The 17,005-nt window shown below is 38.6% G+C and overlaps 1 protein-coding gene across 8 annotated transcripts in view; it reads right to left on the bottom strand.

Annotated features, from left to right (window-relative positions):
- GIT2 (GIT ArfGAP 2) overlaps positions 1–17,005 on the bottom strand; it is a 34,195-nt gene that overhangs the window by 10,084 nt on the left and 7,106 nt on the right. The window contains exons 7-16 of one of the 8 annotated variants that reach the window (XM_080375781.1): positions 15,979–16,073; positions 15,132–15,177; positions 13,566–13,617; positions 11,439–11,511; positions 11,026–11,123; positions 10,602–10,713; positions 9,425–9,567; positions 8,556–8,636; positions 5,085–5,333; positions 3,607–3,696 (exon numbers count right to left, since the gene is read on the bottom strand). In XM_080375781.1, the coding sequence (XP_080231907.1) occupies positions 3,607–3,696; positions 5,085–5,333; positions 8,556–8,636; positions 9,425–9,567; positions 10,602–10,713; positions 11,026–11,123; positions 11,439–11,511; positions 13,566–13,617; positions 15,132–15,177; positions 15,979–16,073 (1,039 nt within the window). Of the gene's footprint in view, positions 1–3,606; positions 3,697–5,084; positions 5,334–8,486; positions 8,637–9,424; positions 9,568–10,601; positions 10,714–11,025; positions 11,124–11,438; positions 11,512–13,565; positions 13,618–15,131; positions 15,178–15,978; positions 16,074–17,005 lie in introns of all 8 variants that reach the window. The other 7 variants (XM_080375780.1, XM_080375779.1, XM_080375783.1 and 4 more) reach the window with 7 other exon arrangements.

Genomic DNA, 17,005 nt, shown 5'->3' with positions numbered 1-17,005 from the left:
CACACAAGAAGCGAAGGCTTGACCCAGAATTGTGGGCCCACTGCAAAGCAGGAGGCTGGTCCACCTGGGAGGCTAATCCAGAGGGAACACTGAATGAAGAGTGGGATAACTCTTGGAGCCTGGATGCCCACGTCAAAAATGAGCTTGGAGCCCAAATCCACAGCAAAGGCCAAACCCAGAGTGAAGGCCCACAGCTGAGCGTGAGGCCAAACCAAGTGTGGGAGGTACACAAGGAAGGTCAGGTCAAGCCTAGCAGGGCAGGAGAACCGTGGCAGAGGGAAGGCCAAAGACAGCTGGAGGCTGAACCAAGCATGGGAAGGCAGACTGAGTGTGGGGGGCCCACTGTAGAGCAGAGGATAGACCGAGCAAGGGAAGGCCCAGCTGCAGAGTGCTGCTCCAGAGGGTGGAGGCCATAAACAAAGTCAGAAGCCCAGTATTTTCCTGCTCTCCCCTTCATGTGGCATTCCCTGGGCAGACAGAGTGACTGGGTCCACACCAGGATCCAGAGTGCTGCCCTGCCCCTGAACACATCCCCTTCCTCCCAGGGGCGATGGCAGAACACTCATCACCTCCTACTCCCATACAGACCAGTTCTGCACCTCCCAGTAAAGCATTCAATCCATGGGCAAGGATGATGCTCAGGGTTTTTTTCCTGAACTCCTTTTCAACATTACTTTTTTTTTACCCTTTCAGAGGGCTGCTAATGCAAGTAAGCATACTTGCGCCGTGACAGCTGAAGAGTGCTCTCCCTGCAGATCCTAACAGCCCCCTCTGTCAGCAAGAGGTTCAAAGCAGACTTTCAGACAGAGCCAGACTCTCTTTTCTGACCTGGTTTAGACTTCTTGGATAGTTTATGCTGAGGCAGTACAACATCCTGGAGGTTTATGCTATGAATACCTGCTGTCAGGCTGATCTCTGCAGTTTGAAGCCCCTGAGGCACAGTCCCATCCTCAGCCAGGCCCCAGGATCACCACACATCCACCTACTCTAGCCTTAAAAATTGCAAAGCTCATAAAGAAGCGCCTACTAGAGCTCATCCGTTTGCAAGTATGCCACATCAGCGTCACTCTACACACAGAGCTCAGCCTCTGCATCACCTCTTGCCTTAGTCTCAGGCACTGCTCACGTAATAGGGTCCTTTACAATCCCCCTTGAAGAACCAGCCTTGGAGCTTTACAGAAACTCTGAAGTCAAGATGAAGGAACCTCAAGCGGTAAGACTGTAAGGCACACCTTCCACTTGCAGCCCGGATCCCTACAACTGGAAAATAATACTTCCACCTCGAGGGAAGACCAAAAATATGACTAGGAAATGGTTTTCATTGATTAAGATCCAGTATGTTTGTTAAGCGCTCATCTAACATTAAAACCCAAGAATTCTTAACTCTGAAGCACCTGGAGTATGAACACTTTCTGTCCATTTTAAAGTTACTCTGCACAGAAGGAAAAAACAAGCATTTTTTGAATTCTCACCTCTCAGGATAGCTAATAAAGATGAATTGTAAAAGTGACATATTTTGAAGATATAAACCTATTATATTTAGGGTCTGACCTTTCCCCTCTCCCAGACATATAGAAGAAAAATACAATTAGTGGCAAAGCTCTACGCTACGGTCAGAAATACAAATGACAACCATGAATTACAAGAATAGGATATTATGGAATCAGTAATGCAATATAGAATCAGTGCACAATAAAAAAACAAATGAAATCTCTGTGAGTTTCTAGTACTACACTGCACTGATACCAGCTGCAGTCAAACCCAGATTTGCATTTGACCAAGCAGAACACTCCCTCGAAAGTTTTATCATCTAGCCCTACTCACAAATCTAATAGTTTCCTAACAGATAGTTCAAACGCTGTACAGTCAAAATAAAATGGAGACACAAGAATTTAAAAAGCAGGTTCTGTATCCTGGCAGGAAGAGGCTGGAGTATGACCATTCAACATCTAAACCCACAAACTTGCCCAAGAAATGGAATGAGATGGCGCTGATTTCATGATATTAACAACAGAAAAAGTAGAGTAAAAAGAGAGAACTTTTCTTTAAAGGTCTTTAAGTCTTACAAATAGATACAAGTACTTCTCTCAAGTTTACTCTCAGAAAGTCTTGTTTTAACACAGAAATAAGCAAAGCCTAGATCCTGAACACGATACAACAAAATGGGTGTAAGTTACTCATTGTTTTCTAAGAAATGAGACAACCATCTAAAAACAGCCCAAAGGACCTTGTATTGATATCTGCTTCAAAGTATAAGAGGTTTAATCACAGTGAGACCTCAAAATGTAATCAACCCATTCTGCTGATGATGGAGGATACTTTCTGCAAGCAGTGCAAGATGGTAGCTCAGGCTGGTCAAACAGCAGTGTAAAAACTATGGGTTGTTCATCTTCAGCATTCATTAGTCTGTGACACGTTAAGTTTCACCCTCATGATCCATTAACTTCAGTCACAGCCCTTTCACAACCAAAAATGGATGTTATTCTGGAGCTGCAAATGCAATGCGCTTTTCCCTCCTTTTGATCATGGAACTTGCAATTAGTTCAAGGTTCTCAAATAAAACATAGTCTAAAAAGAAGCTGTCATGGACAGACTAGTCTATCAAACAGTTTGCCTTGCTAAACGTGTCCTTTTGCAAGGTGGCATTTTATGCTCCCTTCCAGCTAATGAATTTGAGTAAGACTAGATTTAAGTGTCCCACTACAAAAAGAGAACAGTGTTTAAAAAAAGATTAAGATGACGGACAAGGCTTCTTCAAATAGCTAATAACTCACACCTGAGGGTACAGCAAAGACAGTGTCTTTGGAATAACATAAGCTTACAGAATGCATTTAGTATTTCTTGTTAACACCGCAATTTTTCTTCCTAGAGTCAGTACTGTAGCTAACAAAAACTCTAAGAACAAAGTATTGTAGATCCTGATGGAACACCAATATAAGCTTCCTTTATACACTCTCAGTGTCTTTAATCTTGCTCTGAAAGGAGTCTTGCTAAAAAAACAATTCCCGTGCCCATTCAGTCTTCCGTCTGTCAAGGTCAGCAGAAAGCAGGCTAGCTGATAGTAATTGTATCAATGTACAGTATGACTGGCTATCTGTCTGGATGCTTAAAGAACTCATTTCAAACAAACTAAAGAACACCTGCAAGATAAACGGTCAATCAGTACCGATCTGGATTGGTGCAAACTGACAGCCCCCCAAGAAAGCAGGCTTTAAAGCTAGAACCCAGTGAGCTTCATATGCCTCATGCAGTGCACTTTAGTCAGCAGGAAGAGTTATATATTGGCGTATGAAATATCAGTGAGTGCCTGCCAGATTACTTTCCAAACAGCAACCAACTTGTTCAACTGCATAATGCTGAAAACAGCCAGAAGACGAGTGATCTGGAGTGACTGTGCATGGTGTTAAATGCTAAAGATTTTAGCCATTGTGAAGTTAGAGAGAGGCAAGGATCCACAGCATGTGGCAGAAGAAACAGAAAGTGATGAAATACTGCTTCATGCAACCCTGAAGGCTAGTCAGCATAAAAGAGAAGACAGAGGCATAATGACTTCCAGGGAGATTGCCACCTCCTCCAGGTAAAAGACTAATTGGGAAGGTACTTAACCCTTCGTGTGCTTTCATCCCTTGACCAGGAAAGCGTGGAGGGGAAGGAAGGTAGAGATGAAGAGGAGGTCACAAACGCACTCCTCCCGATCTAAAAATGGGAAAGAGAAAAACACTCGGGAAAACCAAAAACAAAACACAAATGAATTCTTAACTGAAATAAAGGAACATTCTTAAACCCATGGAGATGACATAAAGCAAGAATGATTTTGAGAATCTGGCTAAGCCTGAGTGGACTTAATTCTTTCAACAATACAATTGACTTCACATTAATTCTAACAGTGACATTCCAGAGGTGCTAAATTCTACAGAGAATAAAATACATTCACCACAATACCAAATTAAATAACTCCACATAACAAATCAATGCTTCAGAACTGTTACTTCTATCCAAATTTCAAACCAAATAACCAAAGGACCCATAGAAAGCACTGTCATATTTTTCAAATGTTGCCATATACAAAAGAATTCTGACATTTCTTGCTGTCAGAATTGCCTTTATATCAACATACCAATATAATTTAAAGCAATCCAGATTTCATAGTTAAAAGTTGTTATTAATTTAATTGAAGGCAGAGAAAAATGCAGCATACAAATTTCTGCACCGATTCCCTGGGGCACTCAACTGTCATCTTTGGAATGTGCATGGAATATCTGCCCTGCCTCATGCCAGGCAAAAAAAACTTCCAAATGTGTTTTAAAGGGCTTAACTGTTTATCCAGAAGGAAATACAAGATAGTGCTACCAACAGGGAAACATATTGAAACAAATCCACAAACGTTAAATACGTGCCTAAAAACCACTGTCCCATATTCCTGCCTAGAGGGCAATCTAACAAGATGCAACAAAACATTAACTTTAATAAGCACTAGTGTGTGTTGGGCTGCTTAACTGAAGTGTGAACACGTCAGTGCAAAATCCTTGCAGCTAATACAGAAATCCCTCTCCACTATTAGTGTATCCTTCAGGAAAACGCTAAACCAGAATTTGTTCAACTAACCGATCTGAACCATCTTCAGCCCCCAGTTTCAAATGAAAACACTGGTGGCCTAGTGAAAATTTAGCTTTGATTTTATTTTATTTTGGAAAGGTGGTTCTGAAGTTCCACAAATTGGCACATACCTGTATGTCTCAAGAAAGAAATCCATGAGCTTTACCTACCTTCTTAGAATACTAAATTTTTTCCCCCGCTCCTGGTTTTCAAACAGCCACACATTGATGTTTGGCATATATATTTTTTGGTTAAAAGGAAACGCTGAGCAGAAGCCAAAAGCTCCAGTTTACATATCCCAGAATTGTTACAGCTTTTACTTTTCAAAACATCAAGCTCCTGCAGACATGTTAATACAGCAAACATTAACAGTTCTTACAGTTCAAATTCACTCTGAAGTTGAGCAGCTCTGGTAAGTGAGCATAGTTGGAATAGACAGAAAAGTTGAACACAAGAAGAAATGCAGAAGCATCAGCAGTTTTACTTACATGTGGAGGGAAAGGCTGCAGTCTCGTTATGCTTTCTTCTGGATATGTGACCTCTCCCATGGGGAGGTAGGGTTTCTGACCTGATCCAGTCTCATACATGGACATGGGTCTGCTACCCCGTGCAGATGGTCGCCGCTTTAAAGAAGAATTGTTGGTAGGGTCTGTGTACTCAGAACCAGTTTGGACCTGATATATATTGGTTGTGGCCTGTCTTCTGAGGTTGGTATTTTCACTCTGTAGCGTTTGAAGCTGAAAGAAATGTTTAGCAGTGGGACTTTGTTTTTCTAATAGCAAGCGTCAAAAGCAAACTGACTATACAATACACGCTTGTCAGCTTTAGTAGTAAATCCAGTTACTAGTAGCTGGGGTTTAATTCCTTTTTCAAAATCTACTTGACTTGCTTAGTATAAGCATAGAAACATCTGTTTTCCAGATCTGGAAATATTTACATGCTCATTTCCAGCACTCTTAGCTGGGATGCAAGCTAAATTAGATCTTAAAATTGGCTGTTGCTGTTAAAAAACACACAATCCATTTCTTGCAGCCTGGCAGTACTGTATTACAAATGAATTGTGTAATATAATGGGGGGGAAGGATCATCAACAAAACAGTTATTCAAGCAAAGTGATCCATTTCAGCAGTTGATATAAGAACTTAAAAGAGGACTTTAACATAGGGCCCATGAAATCTGAAAATGCCAGAACTACAGCACAGACATCAGAGGCAAAGAAAACTAGAGCTTGCTCTGCAAAGCAAGAAGAGAGTTTAGCTTATGAAAATTAAGTATCAGCTACTGCTTTCTAAGAAGCCAACGAGAAATAATTTTAAAGCTTTTTATTATTATGTATTTGATGAATAGTAAAAATGCAACAATTTTTTTTTTGTGGAGTTAGTTTGCTATATTAACACATCACAAAGAAAAGATGTAAAAAAAGTCAGTATCAGCAATTCTCTAACAATAATTGAGTATAGTATTTCAAACAGCTGATGGCCTTTTAAACAGGAAATTGTGTATTACTACTTGCATTTGCTTTGCATCATATGAACCTTCAAGAACATTATCAAGAAATCCTATTTTGCCTACAGCACTTCCCGGAACTCGGAATCGAATATGCAGTCTTCTATCAAGACTTCTGTCAAGACAGTTTATGCTTTTTCTCTCCACCTTCTGTGTGCTCTGTAGTAAGATGCATCAAATTTTATATCTGAGGATCAGCCAGGAGCCAAAGTACCCCTTTAAAGTCTGATATTAGAGGCAATTAATAGGTCAACTTTATAGTCACCTTCTTCCAAACTTCTTCTGCATCTTATAAGCGTGCTTTTGGAGCAGTTTTAGCCAACAGCTAATACAAACTCAGACCAAACTCTTACCCACCTACAAGCACCTAAAAAAATCCACAGGCATAAAAAAACCCACAAAAACTTTTTCCATTAGAATGCCCATTAGAGTACCAGAATGATTTTCATTTTTATTTAGGAAGAATCTAAAAGTGGCATTCATTGAGTATAGCTTTACTGTTTCTTTAATTGGTACTTTTGCTTTGTCGTCTCCATGCAAAATGTGAGATACACAGTTGGCTAATAAATAAAGTGGATTTTTTTTTTCATTTATGACCTTCTAAGCTCTTGCTTAGTGAAGAAAAAAAAAAAAAGAAAAAGAAGACTCTTGAATGACATCTCTTGCATTAGAACTGCAGAAACAGTACACATATATCTGTGTCTTGCCACAAATAATCCAGCAGAGAATTTCCATATTGCACTGAAGTTCCCAGTAGCTTAGAGCTAAGACCCTTCCTCCCATCCTGCCCTCCGCAATGGCATACAGCTACATCGATTCTTCACCAAGCCAGAGCCACTAAACATTCAGTTAAAGCCCCATAGCATCATCAGAACCCAAAATCAGCGCAACACCCCCAAGGTGAGAGTGCCCTGGCTATGCCATCTTTCAAAACAAGTTCAACTTGCATAGCAATGATCTCTCTTCTGCTGTAAATCACCACGTGAATATACTAAAGTCTCATTAATTCTTAGGCCCTGAAGATATTTTTTTAACCCTAGATAGACTATATCTGTTTAAAGAAACTCCATGTAAGTGAAAAGTTAATTCAATTGATGCAGAGAAATGCTTAACCAGTACAAGCTGTTAAAAGACCAAGGAAACATCTCTTAGGTTCCCCTCTGTATTCATCATTCCAATAGATCTGAAAGGCCGCACACAACTGTAAGAGAAGGATGGCACTGAACAGACAAGACGATCTGAATCTGCTGAATTAGCTTGGCCTCACATGCCAAGAGCTCAGCAGTTCCCACCACTCTCCAAAGCATCAGCCTCTTTACCCTAAAACAAGGGGGAAACAAGCCGTCAACACAGGCTTACCTCTGCAGGAGCACTGCTTGAACAACTTTCTCTACAGGGACAGAGCTTTCTGCAGCACATACTGCAAGTCTTCCAGTATTGTAATTACTTGGAAAACAGGATTTTTAACACTAGGTAAAAGATTTATTTTGAGGAAGCAGCCAGCCCTTTCTAGGCTAGTGTGGCAGACAGGATAGTGAACTCAAATATAAATTCTCCTTTACCCCACAAAAATTTGTATTTACCAGGACACTGGCAAAGCATGCAACAAATTGTTGATTTGTTTATGTATGGATTAGAGAGTCTGGCTTCCAGACTGGGTTTTGAAGCTTTAAATTCAGGATTTTAGCAAAAACGTTCAGTTTTGTGTACAACTATACATAGTAAATCACATTGTAAATGAGATACCTCCTCCTCCTCTAGCCAAAACCCACACTGAAGGCTTAAAGCCGTAATTTGAGTTTACCACACTATCCTTTACATGCTATTTCCCATGGATTCAAAAACCAGCAAACCAGCAAATAAATCTTGGCCTCCTGGTAGACAGGTATTCTGTATTGTATTGCCAGATTTCAGATTATTTTCTACTGCCAAACTGGATTGGGATTTTAACTTCCCTTCATTCCAGCTAGGCTTATTAATGGTAAAAAACCCAACATAACTACTGGAAAAGCTGGAAGTACATTATATAGATATCTGCACACACGTAAGATGTGTGCTAGCTCTTACTTCCTCATTGTTGAAAACTACTTATCTTGAAGCAAGACAGCAAAAACATACAAGACTTGCAACAACTGTCTTGTCACTTGGAAAACATGTCCAAGTGCACTAAGCAGATCATCAGCATTGCCACAAAACAACTTTCAAAGCATGTGCTGCACATACACATTTATAGTCTCACATCTGATTCCAAAGCAGCTCCATTTTCAAACTATTTTTCTCACTATCTTAATATTGGGTTATTGCATCTCCAGTTTCAGCAGTTTTATTCTGATCAACTTAAAACACATCAAGAGATGAAGGAGTTACACTATTGTGCCTGTTACCTTCTTCTGCATGATTCTCAGCTCATCACTCAAGTTGATGTTTACTTTCATTAACTGCTGAATCTTTACCTCAGAAGCCACCAATGCATTTTTAACTTGCATATATTCTTGAGCTGTCACTGGTCCGTCTGACAAGTCTGAATCCAGGCTCTATAAACAGTAAGAGAAAAATATTTACAACACCATTGAGAAACAAATGATTGAAAGAAAAAAAGACAATGAGATTTCAGTGGCTTTTCATGTACTTAATTTTAAAGGAATCAGTGTGAATTAGTAAGATCCATTCATTAAAATAATTTTTGTCCAATATAAAAGAAATCTGATGTCAATCAACTCTCAACTCCTCTACGTACAAAACCATTTGCGTCTATTTCAGTGACACAATACTGTTTCATAAGGTTTTTTTAAAAAAATACACAATCAAGAACTGGAAAGTCATGAAAGACAGACTACTAAATATCCAGTGTGCATACTACCAGGGAAGATTAAACCAGAACTACCAGGTTTACTGCCCCATTTTCACAGTGCTGCATTATTTTCAGGAATGGTTTAAAACACTCAGCCACTATTGGTCTGCTGTAAATATTTCTTCTGTAGGAAGCAGCAAACATTTGTGAAATAGCATGGAATCATCAAGTGTTCTGGTAGATCCAATTACTTCATCTGTGCAATTAGATCTGTATCTTATCTCCAGACATGCACAGCAGTGCACATTACTTTTCTAGAGGAGCATTTTATTTACAATAAAAACTCCTTAAGTCACAAACTTTGTTGGAAAGTTCATAGACTGAGGCGTGGTTCTGAAATTAATTTGAAAATTAATTAAAATATTCATTTTCTGATTATTTATGCATGTTAAATCCCCTCACAAGCAGGAAAACTGACTTCAGATTACATTTATGAATAAAATCTAGTGTGTATAAATATTTCAAACCTACCTTCTGTCTGTTTGATTTAGGTGCATTTGTTTCCAGATCTGTATCTTCATCTGAAGCAACACTGTCATAATCAGGCTGGTCATTATCCTGACTTTCACTGCTATGCTGATTGCTGATTGATTTGAGAATCAGTTCCACATTTTCTGTAGATCAACACACACCATTTAATAACAGACTAGTAAGTTTGGAAAAGAAATAGGAGCGCATATTTTAAAGTAATTGGAAAAAAAACCCAAGAAAATATTTTCATCCGGAGAGACAAGACATGCCATAATAATGTCTTGTTTGACTAGCCTAGTTCACAAAAAATAATTTAGATCCACTTAATAGGTATGAATTGTTACTGTCCAAAGCCTCAAAGATTTATGGTTTTGCCTTTTCACTTCTTGTAAGTGTTTAGGCAAGTTAAAGTGGTGAGAATCACGCTTTAACAGCTTAATAAAAATTCATATAAAGGAAAAAAAAACCCACAACAAAAAAAGTGCAAAACCAGACAACACTGGATGAAAATGATGTCAACATTCAAATGAAAAATATAAGGAAAAATTAAAAATTAGAAAAGATTCTTTGCATTTTCTCTGCAGAGGGAGAACTAGTGTTCAAATGTTATTTCACACCATCATGGCTAGAACTACAGCTCTGTCTGGCTGTTGACCTAAGTATTTGTATTCTTTGATACCCATCATGTTCAAGAAATACAGAAAGTAAACATTTTTAGGTGAACTGGCAATAAGCTCAAGCGCTTCTAAATTCCAGCAAAGCCCTGCACATATACAGCAGGCAGGAATGTCAGCATCTAAAACACTGACACTATCTTAGCTGCCAATCAAAACAAGTATCACTCTAAAACTGCACCAGAGTATACTGGAAAATTTCACCAAGTTATCATAAAAATCACAATCATCACAAAAAGACATTCCTGAACTGCACATATCCCACTTGATTTAGTTCTATTACAAATACTAACCTTAACAGACAAATCTTCTGTATTTGGGCACTGTTTTGGGGGCCTAATGCATGTTGTCAATAGCCTGCTGTCCACATGATTTAGTTCTTATCATTTATAAAAACAGTATACATCTATTTCTTCATTTATATAGTACTTTTGAATAAGGCTGTGGTATCAAACTACTGAAGAATTACATACAGAAGAGCCGACAACCAAAAGCATACTCACCTTTTGAACCAGTGAGAGGATTCCCCTGTTGTCTTCGTTTGGCATCACTTAAAATATCTATAACTAGCGTAGCAAATTCATGGGCATTAAATCGAGCCAGTTTTTGTCTTCCCTAAATTACAGAATAATGCAAGGGCGGGGGGGGGGGAAGCACATTGTGTATTAGATGAACAGCAGAGTTCCCAGGTAAAACCAAAACTATAGCACCTACAGTGAGCTCCTTGTTCAATTATATTTATTGCAAAAATTGTGATTTACATTATCCAGCTGCACATTCCAGGGCTGGGGAAATGTGAAACTATTTTAACCTCTTTACAAGCAGATGAACTCTTCTACAGTAATGAAGTACATTAACGGAATTATTACTTAGAATACTTGGCCTATTAAATAAAAATTGTTTTACAGTAGTAAGAAGATTGCATACCTGATTCCTGGTTGAGGAATATTCAGGATTTACGGGAAGAAAAGGGACCACTGTAGTCTCTGTCACAAGTGTACTATGATTCTGAGTAGCAAGCCAAACTGCTCAAGAAAAAAAAAAAAAAAAGAGGAAATAACCTTCCTGTACTATTTGACAGTGTTTCTCATCAAAGAATAAAAGACCACTATTTCAAACACAAACAATCAATTCAAAGGAAGGCTTTTTCCCCCTGAGGGTTCTCTACTTTGTAAAACACACAAGATTTTTTCAATTAATATCACCTTCAGACAATGCAAGACAAAGAAACTACCGTTATGGGTAATTACTTTAAATGGAACATATGCCTGCACTAGCGTCTTGCATGTAATGTAACAATTCAAATTTATTTTATACACATTCCAGAAAGCCTCATTTACCTGCATCTGTTTCCCTTCTGTCAACTTCATCATACACATCCATGGCAAGTTCTTCAAATAAGTGGTTGCTTAGCTAAGGGTAGAAGAGAAAAATCACAGCTTGAAAATAAATGAAACCTAGAAAACATCTATAACATAGAAAATATAAGAGCACAACTCGGCTCTTGCTTGGGTGCTTTTCAGCCTATATAATTGCTTGTTTCTCAGCCTACATAGTAAAGTAGTTGATTAAACAGACATATACGACCACCCAATTGCTAGATACAGAGACAACAATACTGTTACACACTTTTCCTTCACTGGTTAATCGATTATTTTTTTCTCTTTTATCTGATCACAAAAACACCTTGTGTATTTGCAGTGAAGCAGACCTACTGTGGGAATTAGGTGTTCAAGTGCCACTGTAGATGTCGGCTGAACTGAACAATGAAGACACAGAACACTTGCGTGTTTCAAACTCTGTTCCTACACCTGGATGCTTCAAGAGAGATATTTGTGTTATGAAGTGAACTGCTGGAAGATCAGACATGAAATTAAGGTATCACAGACCTTTGTGGATGCTTCACTTACTGACATACAGTGCATTAACATCAGCAATGGGTACTAGACTTGATAGCTGACAGGATAAGAAAGCCTGAATAGATGGCGGAGCTTCCTTATCTGAGGCAAGCTGTATTAAAAAGGGTGAAAAACCTAACGCTTTTTCTAGGCTTTAACTTTATTTACAGGAAAACCAGTCTCACTCTTTCCAGAGTTTGAGTCCTAAATTCTTAACCAAAGAGCAACTGCCATCATTCTTGAACCCAGATAAACCCAGTATGTTTACTTGTGTGCTGGGTCTGGTTGGGATGAAATTAACTTTCTTCACAGTAGCCTGCATGATGCTTGCTGTGTTTTGGATTTGTGCCTAAACCAGTGTTGATAACACTACCTTGTTTCAACTACCGTTTAACAGTGCTTGCATGACATCACGGCATTCTGTTTTTTTCCCCTGACTCTGTCCACCCCACCACCCTGCAGCAAGTAGGCTCAGGGTGGGCATGAAGCTGGGAGGAGACACAGCCAGGCCAGCTGATGTGAATTTACCAAAGGAACATTCCATACCATGGCATGGTATGCTCAGCCATAAAAACGGGTGGAAGAAGTAGCAGCATGGTTTTCGGCTTCCAAGATGGCTTTTCAGAGACTCTGCCTGTGGGAGGTGACTAAGTGATTTTTTTTTGCTTCACTTGTTTTTCTTCTCTTTCCTTCACCTATTAAACTGCCTTTATCTCAACCTGTAAGTTTTATCGCTTTTGCTCTTCCCATGGTCTCCCCAACCCTGCTAACAGGACTGTGTCGGTGCTGGGCTGCTCACCAGGGTTAACCCACCACAACTTGCAAAAATACAAATGCAAGAATCTATCTACTTCTAGCTAGCAATGCACTTAAAGTAGCCACTAATGGCATGTCAGCAGCAAAAAGCCAGTTCTGAAATAGGAGTCATATCTGGTTTGTATTGATTACTGTTTGAATACTAGTTCTAAAAATACTGGCTTGCTTAGCTGGAATTATGACCACTAGCATTAGCTTTAGAGAAAAATGGACATGGTTGAAAAGAAGAATATCACCAGCATTGTTCTTCCCCCAGCTGCAAAATTTTTATCCTTTGATACATTTTACTGCAGCTAAAAGCTTTCAGTAGAAGGAAAACATATCCTCACTCTAACTTGTACAATGATTTGGTCACCAGCACTTTAGTAAAAGTAGTGAGCTGGCATTATTGTCAACTAATTAGCAGACAGTAATGCACTATTCTGGCTTTCCAGAAAGTTAAAGGCAAATAGTAACATTTAACATACAGATTTATATAAAATACATGAGAGCAAGACAAACAACCTTAAAAGGTTCTGAACTGGGGAGACAGAGCTAGAAATACTACGCCAAACAAGACCAACAAGTATTTATTCTCCGTCATGGATATGTCATCACCTCTGCTCCTCCACTTCTGACTACTTTCATGTTTTTCTCCAGACTTTCAATTTGCTACAGAGTTGACATTTATTTATGCAGGAATTAATAACAGCTGAAGCCAGCTTGAAAGATGAAGTGCAGAGTTTGCCACGTCTAGACAAAAGTTTTACTTACAGACTGAAGTTTCTTCTTAGCTGCTTTTGCAAGTTCTGATAAATCTAGACTGCTATGAAAAAAGAAAGTGATCATTACATCTACGGCATTTAATAGCCTGCTTAAACACAAATACTGTTGTGATAATTCAACGATTAAAATGTCACTTTTACTTGAAACGCCTTAATATTTTAGTATTTTTAATACAGTTTTTAACACATTGATCTTCCTAATATTGCTAATATAACAATTAGCACATTCTTAGGCTTTTCTGAACAACAATCTTAAACATAAAACCAAAAGAATCCCCAAAATCCTTTGGAATATGAATACCCAACATTTGCATAGCTCTAGAAGCAGTCAAGCTGTAGTGCAACAAAATGTTTTCTGTAAGGCATCTGAAAAGTATGATCATTCTGACCAAAACTCACATCCACATAAAACACACAAGATTTGTTCCACTGGACTGTGCAGGAGGGAGGTGACCAACAGGCTGGCAAAGAGCTACAATAGGGCCATGCTAAAAATCCTGTACTGATTAGTAAATAATCTCTTCTACTAGTTTCCAGCCTTGAACATGAGGCACAAGATGAAAATTGTGCAGGTCAACAGAATTTATAAGAGCCACAGATCAGGAAGCTGATAAGTTTTGAGTCCGTATTTGTATCACCCAGGGGAAGACCCCCTCTGGCCTACAAGGATGGAAGGGCTCAAATAAAGTTTCTGTACAATTAACTGATTGTGTACGCAGTCACTTAGACAAGGAAAAAAGAAAAAGACCAGCAGAGGACATTAGGCACGTTGTACCACAGGCTCTGCAATCTCAGCAGCATCTTGGAACAAGTAATTTTCTCTGCCTGTCAACTTCCTTCTCTGCGTAATGAGGCAAGTGATACTTAACTCTGCTCTGCAAAATACTTTGCACTGAAAATACACAGTACTTTATCCAATAGCTAAACAAAACATCTAAAAAGTTACAGATGTTAACACTAAGTATTTTACCAACTATCGCATAGTTCCTACAATTATTACAGTTTTTCATAGAAAATTTGCAAGCAATAAGTTGAACAGTGGTTTACTTACAGCCGTCTTATTTCCAATTGCATAGCAACAGAAGAAAAAGAGGGACTTACGATTAATACTTGAAATGTTTTATACAAATATGATCTCACTGATTGTAACCAGAAGTTAAAAGCACTCAGATGATCAAAAGTATAAATACTTTCAGAGAAAAATGCAGCTTTCTTGCAAATACTATTTTCAAAATGCTGTATCAAGAAACTAACTCAATTGGTCCTTACATTAGTTACAAAATCTCTTTCCCAGAAATTCCTGTGTGTTCCCTTAATATAATTGTATCACCTTCCCCCTCCATTTTAACAAATATAGTAAACTATCATTTTCTGGGTTTGTTTAAATGACAGTGTTCTTTCTATATAGAAAAAGCTTCTAAGATCGATAAAGACACACATTAAGAAGTTAGAATGACAACAAGCTTAAAAGTTGTTTCAGAAAGGAAAGGAAATTTGATTATTAGGGTTTTTTTGTTTTGATGTTTACATACATGCCATGGAATCAACAACTTACCTATCTGCCATCTGAGGTATAACAAAGTGCTGTCCATTTTTATGCTCTAGAATTGAAAACAAATTGCACTTTAATAGGTTGCTACTGGACTAGTTTTCAGCGTTGTCAGGATATGCAGCTGGTATTCAGTTTTACTAGAAGTCATTGTAATGAGCAACCCAAGAATATATGCAACAGGCAAACACAGAATAATTTATCTTGCATGTAATTACTCAATTTCCAATTACAGAAAGCCAGCAAGTCTTACAAGAAGGCTCCTACCACAATTTCCTGGTGTTATCAAGGATTCCAATTAAGGCTTATCAACTGTATTCAAAGTCCATTAAAAAAAATTAAGTTCTAACATAGGTGCTGTTATGGCACCTAATGGCTAAAAATTTTTAAAGGTGCTTGTGTTCAAAAGGTACCCACTCAACTGAATACTCCCCTGCTTTTGCATTTCAATGAGAAGAAACTGCTTGGAAGAGTTTCTACAATACCTCCTGCAGACTATTCAGCATTCACAAAATCTGTATGCAGTTCACTCAACGCTAAACAGTACTCAAATGACCTTACATGTAGGCTTCCCCACACTTTCAGGGCTGTATAGAACACACATTTGTGGAAAACCAGAAAGGAACTTATAGGGAGGGATACTTAAAATCCTGCAGTTTTATCTGTATTTTAAATGCATTATCACTAAACTTACAACTTATACTTTCTGTAGTTCTTCTTGTATAATCTAGAAAATGCTAGAATATTTGAAATGCATATAAAAAGTGGAGTACCACTGGCACAAACAATATATACCATAGTTTCAACTGTCCTACAATAACACTGAAAGATCTTATAGTTTTTTTCTACTTACCTGGTTTTCTGCCACAGAGATAGAAAGCTAACCTGTCTGTGAGTTCATACTGAATTTCCACCAGGCGCTCTGCCAGTTCATGGTGCCCACCTTGTCTGGTTTACACACACACACAAGTTACATTAGTTATTCATTTTGAGACATACACAAAATTAAAAAATGGTCAGAGAAACAGATTTAGCACAAGCCACTGTTGAACACTGCGTATCTAACCGTATCAACATGGCACAGACTTACAGTGGGATTTACAACAGTATGTTCCAGCAAGCAAAACACCTATAGATACAACTTTTATGAACTTCCCAACGTGAGTTAGTGAAAACTCTGAAAACCTTTGCCTACTGCTTTCTGTAGAAAAAACCCCAAACAGATAACATATTCAAAATAGTCTATGTAATTTACAATCTTCTAGACAGTTACTGAGCTCATGCAGCCAATTCACCCAACTTCACATTTGATTAACAGCATTGAGAAATATAAATATTCTGGCATAGTGTTCTGCAACCACAAACTTATTCAATCTTCAGATTCCATGTATGGCCTCAAATGAAAAGCGATCAGAGCAATGAGAATGTTTTATTTACACAAATGTTCTGCTTAGAGTTGATCAGTAATGTCCAATTTTGCATATAAACACAAGAAATCTTCAATGCTGTGCTGCAAATCTTGCAGTGCCTCATTACTGGCCAAATGATCAGCAGAGACAATCATGCTCCATCTTTCTTGACAGGAACATTGCCTGCCCTTGGGAAGCCTATAGTCTTCCTAAAAGTAGGCTTTCCTGAGGGTGCAGTTCCGCAACTGGATGCACCTAACAGTTCGCTGCCACTAAAAAACATCTGCTTCCGCTCCCTGCTCCCTGTACCATCTGTGCAGTCCCAGCCCTTTCCTACAGCAATTCCCTAGTTAATCCACATTCCTGGAGTCTACTCGGCTTGCTGAACTTGCAGAAAATCTTCTCAGATTACTTTGCTGTGAGCTGCTAGATTGGCTCAGCCTATTTCACTGGGTTGTCTCGAGCATCCAG

The sequence above is a fragment of the Falco punctatus genome (assembly GCF_963210335.1).
Source record: "Falco punctatus genome assembly, chromosome: 1".
Taxonomy (NCBI): Eukaryota; Metazoa; Chordata; class Aves; order Falconiformes; family Falconidae; genus Falco; species Falco punctatus.
This window is presented reverse-complemented; position numbering and strand designations above follow the sequence as displayed.